Consider the following 1,927-nt stretch of genomic DNA (forward strand, 5'->3'; position numbering starts at 1 on the left):
CAGAACCTGGAGGACCTAACAGCTGAAACGCTATCTGTGGGTGTTATGGACACATCTGTGCATGTTCTCCTCTCTTTTTTCGCTCTCTTTCTTACTTTTCTTTTTTTTTTTTTTGACTCTCCTTCTTGGGTCAGGCACTAACAGTAACACAGATCAAAAAGGTGCGTTTGCTTGTGGATGAGGCAGTGGAGAAAACTGACCGGGAGAGGATGAAGCTGGAGGCGGAGAGGTTTGAGTATCTGAGGGAGATCGGCAACCTCCTGCATCCGTCTGTACCGGTCAGCAATGACGAGGTAGGCAGTGGATGACTCCGTGTTTGGTTATTCTAAATTCCCCTATGCTATGTTGGGGGTTTTACTGGATTTTCTTTAGGAATCGGGATGTTTGTGACTGGAATAGGTTCTTGTGGTTTGTTGCTCCTGCCTTGGACACATGAACCAATTGAACCTGTTGTACCTTTATCAGCTCTGTGGTCACAGAGGTTTGGAGAATCGGCCGACAATTCTTAAATCTTGCCGTCTAAACCAGACTTAAGACTCTCAAGCTCTACTCATTTCCTCTCGACCACTGCCCAAACGCTCTCTGACTCTGGTCGCTATGTTAACATTTACATATCCCTTCAAAATAAGATACAGATGCGCCCCAAAAACGAACATTTTACTTTCGTGAACATTTTAACTCACGATAATGACTAATGGGAGCCCTGAGCTTGTTTCTGTGCAACGAGACGGTCCCATCTGAGAGTGGTGAGAGACAATAAAAACCCAAAGTGTTACTTATGCGCACAGCCTGCTTGGTCTCTACGTGGTGAAGCAGTTGGAGTTTGTTGCCTCATTATCGAGCCGGTCACCGCATGTTACGCAGAATGGTCCTGTAATGTGGGACTCACCTACCGGTCTGGGATAAATCCATCCTCCTGTCTCTTCTCTGGGCCTTTTCCCCTTCGCAAATAAACTTTCCAAAGACACCTGATCTGTTTCTTACTCATTTTGCTGCTTGTGGGCTCAGTGTTGGCGCGCAGGTAACCGAGAAAATCTGGTAAAATGATTTTCAAAATAAAAGATCCTCCAGACTCAAATAATACATAAAACTGAAATATTTAATTATTTCTTGTGCAGCCCGGTACCAATTGGTCTACTGACCGGTACCGACCTGCGGCCCGGAGGTTGGGGACCACTGAGTAGATGGAAACATTAGCTGAACACTTGGTGATTTTGAACTCTTCCATCAGGATGCAGACAACAAGGTGGAGCGTACCTGGGGCGACTGCAGCGTCCAGAAGAAGTACTCTCACGTTGACCTGGTGGTCATGATCGACGGCTTTGACGGAGAGAGAGGAGCCGTTGTGGCTGGGAGCAGAGGTTACTTTCTAAAGGTGAGCTCCTCTGGGTGTACCAAGACAGGATTGCTCTGTTCCTCCTCTACAATAAAAATGTTGCGGCCCCAACTGTGCAGACATAACTCACGAAGAAGAACATTTCTGACCAAAGTTTTAATCCTTCACATGTACGTTCTGGAAGTGGCCGCTAACGTTTTGTTCTCCTGTTTTGCTCCCAGGGGCCCCTGGTGTTCCTGGAGCAGGCTCTGATCAACTACGCCTTAAGAATCCTCCACAGCAAGAACTACACCATGCTGTACACGCCGTTCTTCATGAGGAAAGAGGTCATGCAGGAAGTGGCCCAGCTCAGCCAGTTTGACGAGGAACTTTATAAGGTTTGTGAATCTCAACTGAATTCTGTAGTCTGTTTGTTTCAGTAGAGACTCTGTCCTGCCGCTAATGGGGGATTAAATAAACTCAAACATCTGAGAAATTAAACGAAAAATGGACCAGTAGGGAGATAAATTTAATCAGTGCACTGCAGTTGCAGTGGTGCCCTCTGGTGGCCATAACTAATAACTGCATTTTCTACATGAATCAGGACATTAT

At 46.2% G+C, this 1,927-nt stretch overlaps 1 protein-coding gene across 1 annotated transcript; it reads left to right on the plus strand.

The window, feature by feature from the left end:
• The first annotated feature begins 6 nt into the window (after positions 1-6).
• LOC103132965 (serine--tRNA ligase, cytoplasmic-like) lies at positions 7-1,762 on the plus strand. Its single transcript, XM_007544726.2, has 4 exons — positions 7-36; positions 135-293; positions 1,232-1,375; positions 1,558-1,762. Exons 2-4 carry the CDS (start codon positions 210-212, stop codon positions 1,756-1,758), a joined length of 429 nt encoding a protein of 142 aa, XP_007544788.2. The 5' UTR covers positions 7-36; positions 135-209; the 3' UTR covers positions 1,759-1,762.
• The last annotated feature ends 165 nt before the right edge of the window (positions 1,763-1,927 follow it).

The sequence above is a fragment of the Poecilia formosa genome, unplaced genomic scaffold, assembly GCF_000485575.1.
Source record: "Poecilia formosa unplaced genomic scaffold, Poecilia_formosa-5.1.2 Scaffold1713, whole genome shotgun sequence".
Taxonomy (NCBI): domain Eukaryota; kingdom Metazoa; phylum Chordata; class Actinopteri; order Cyprinodontiformes; family Poeciliidae; genus Poecilia; species Poecilia formosa.

Excerpts from the sequence above, each read along its gene's own strand:
- LOC103132965 (XM_007544726.2), top strand. The coding sequence starts at position 210 with ATGAAGCTGGAGGCGGAGAGGTTTGAGTATCTGAGGGAGATCGGCAAC. Across the intron at positions 294-1,231 it reads TACCGGTCAGCAATGACGAG|GATGCAGACAACAAGGTGGA; the intron begins GTAGGCAGTGGA and ends CTCTTCCATCAG. Across the intron at positions 1,376-1,557 it reads GCAGAGGTTACTTTCTAAAG|GGGCCCCTGGTGTTCCTGGA; the intron begins GTGAGCTCCTCT and ends TTTTGCTCCCAG.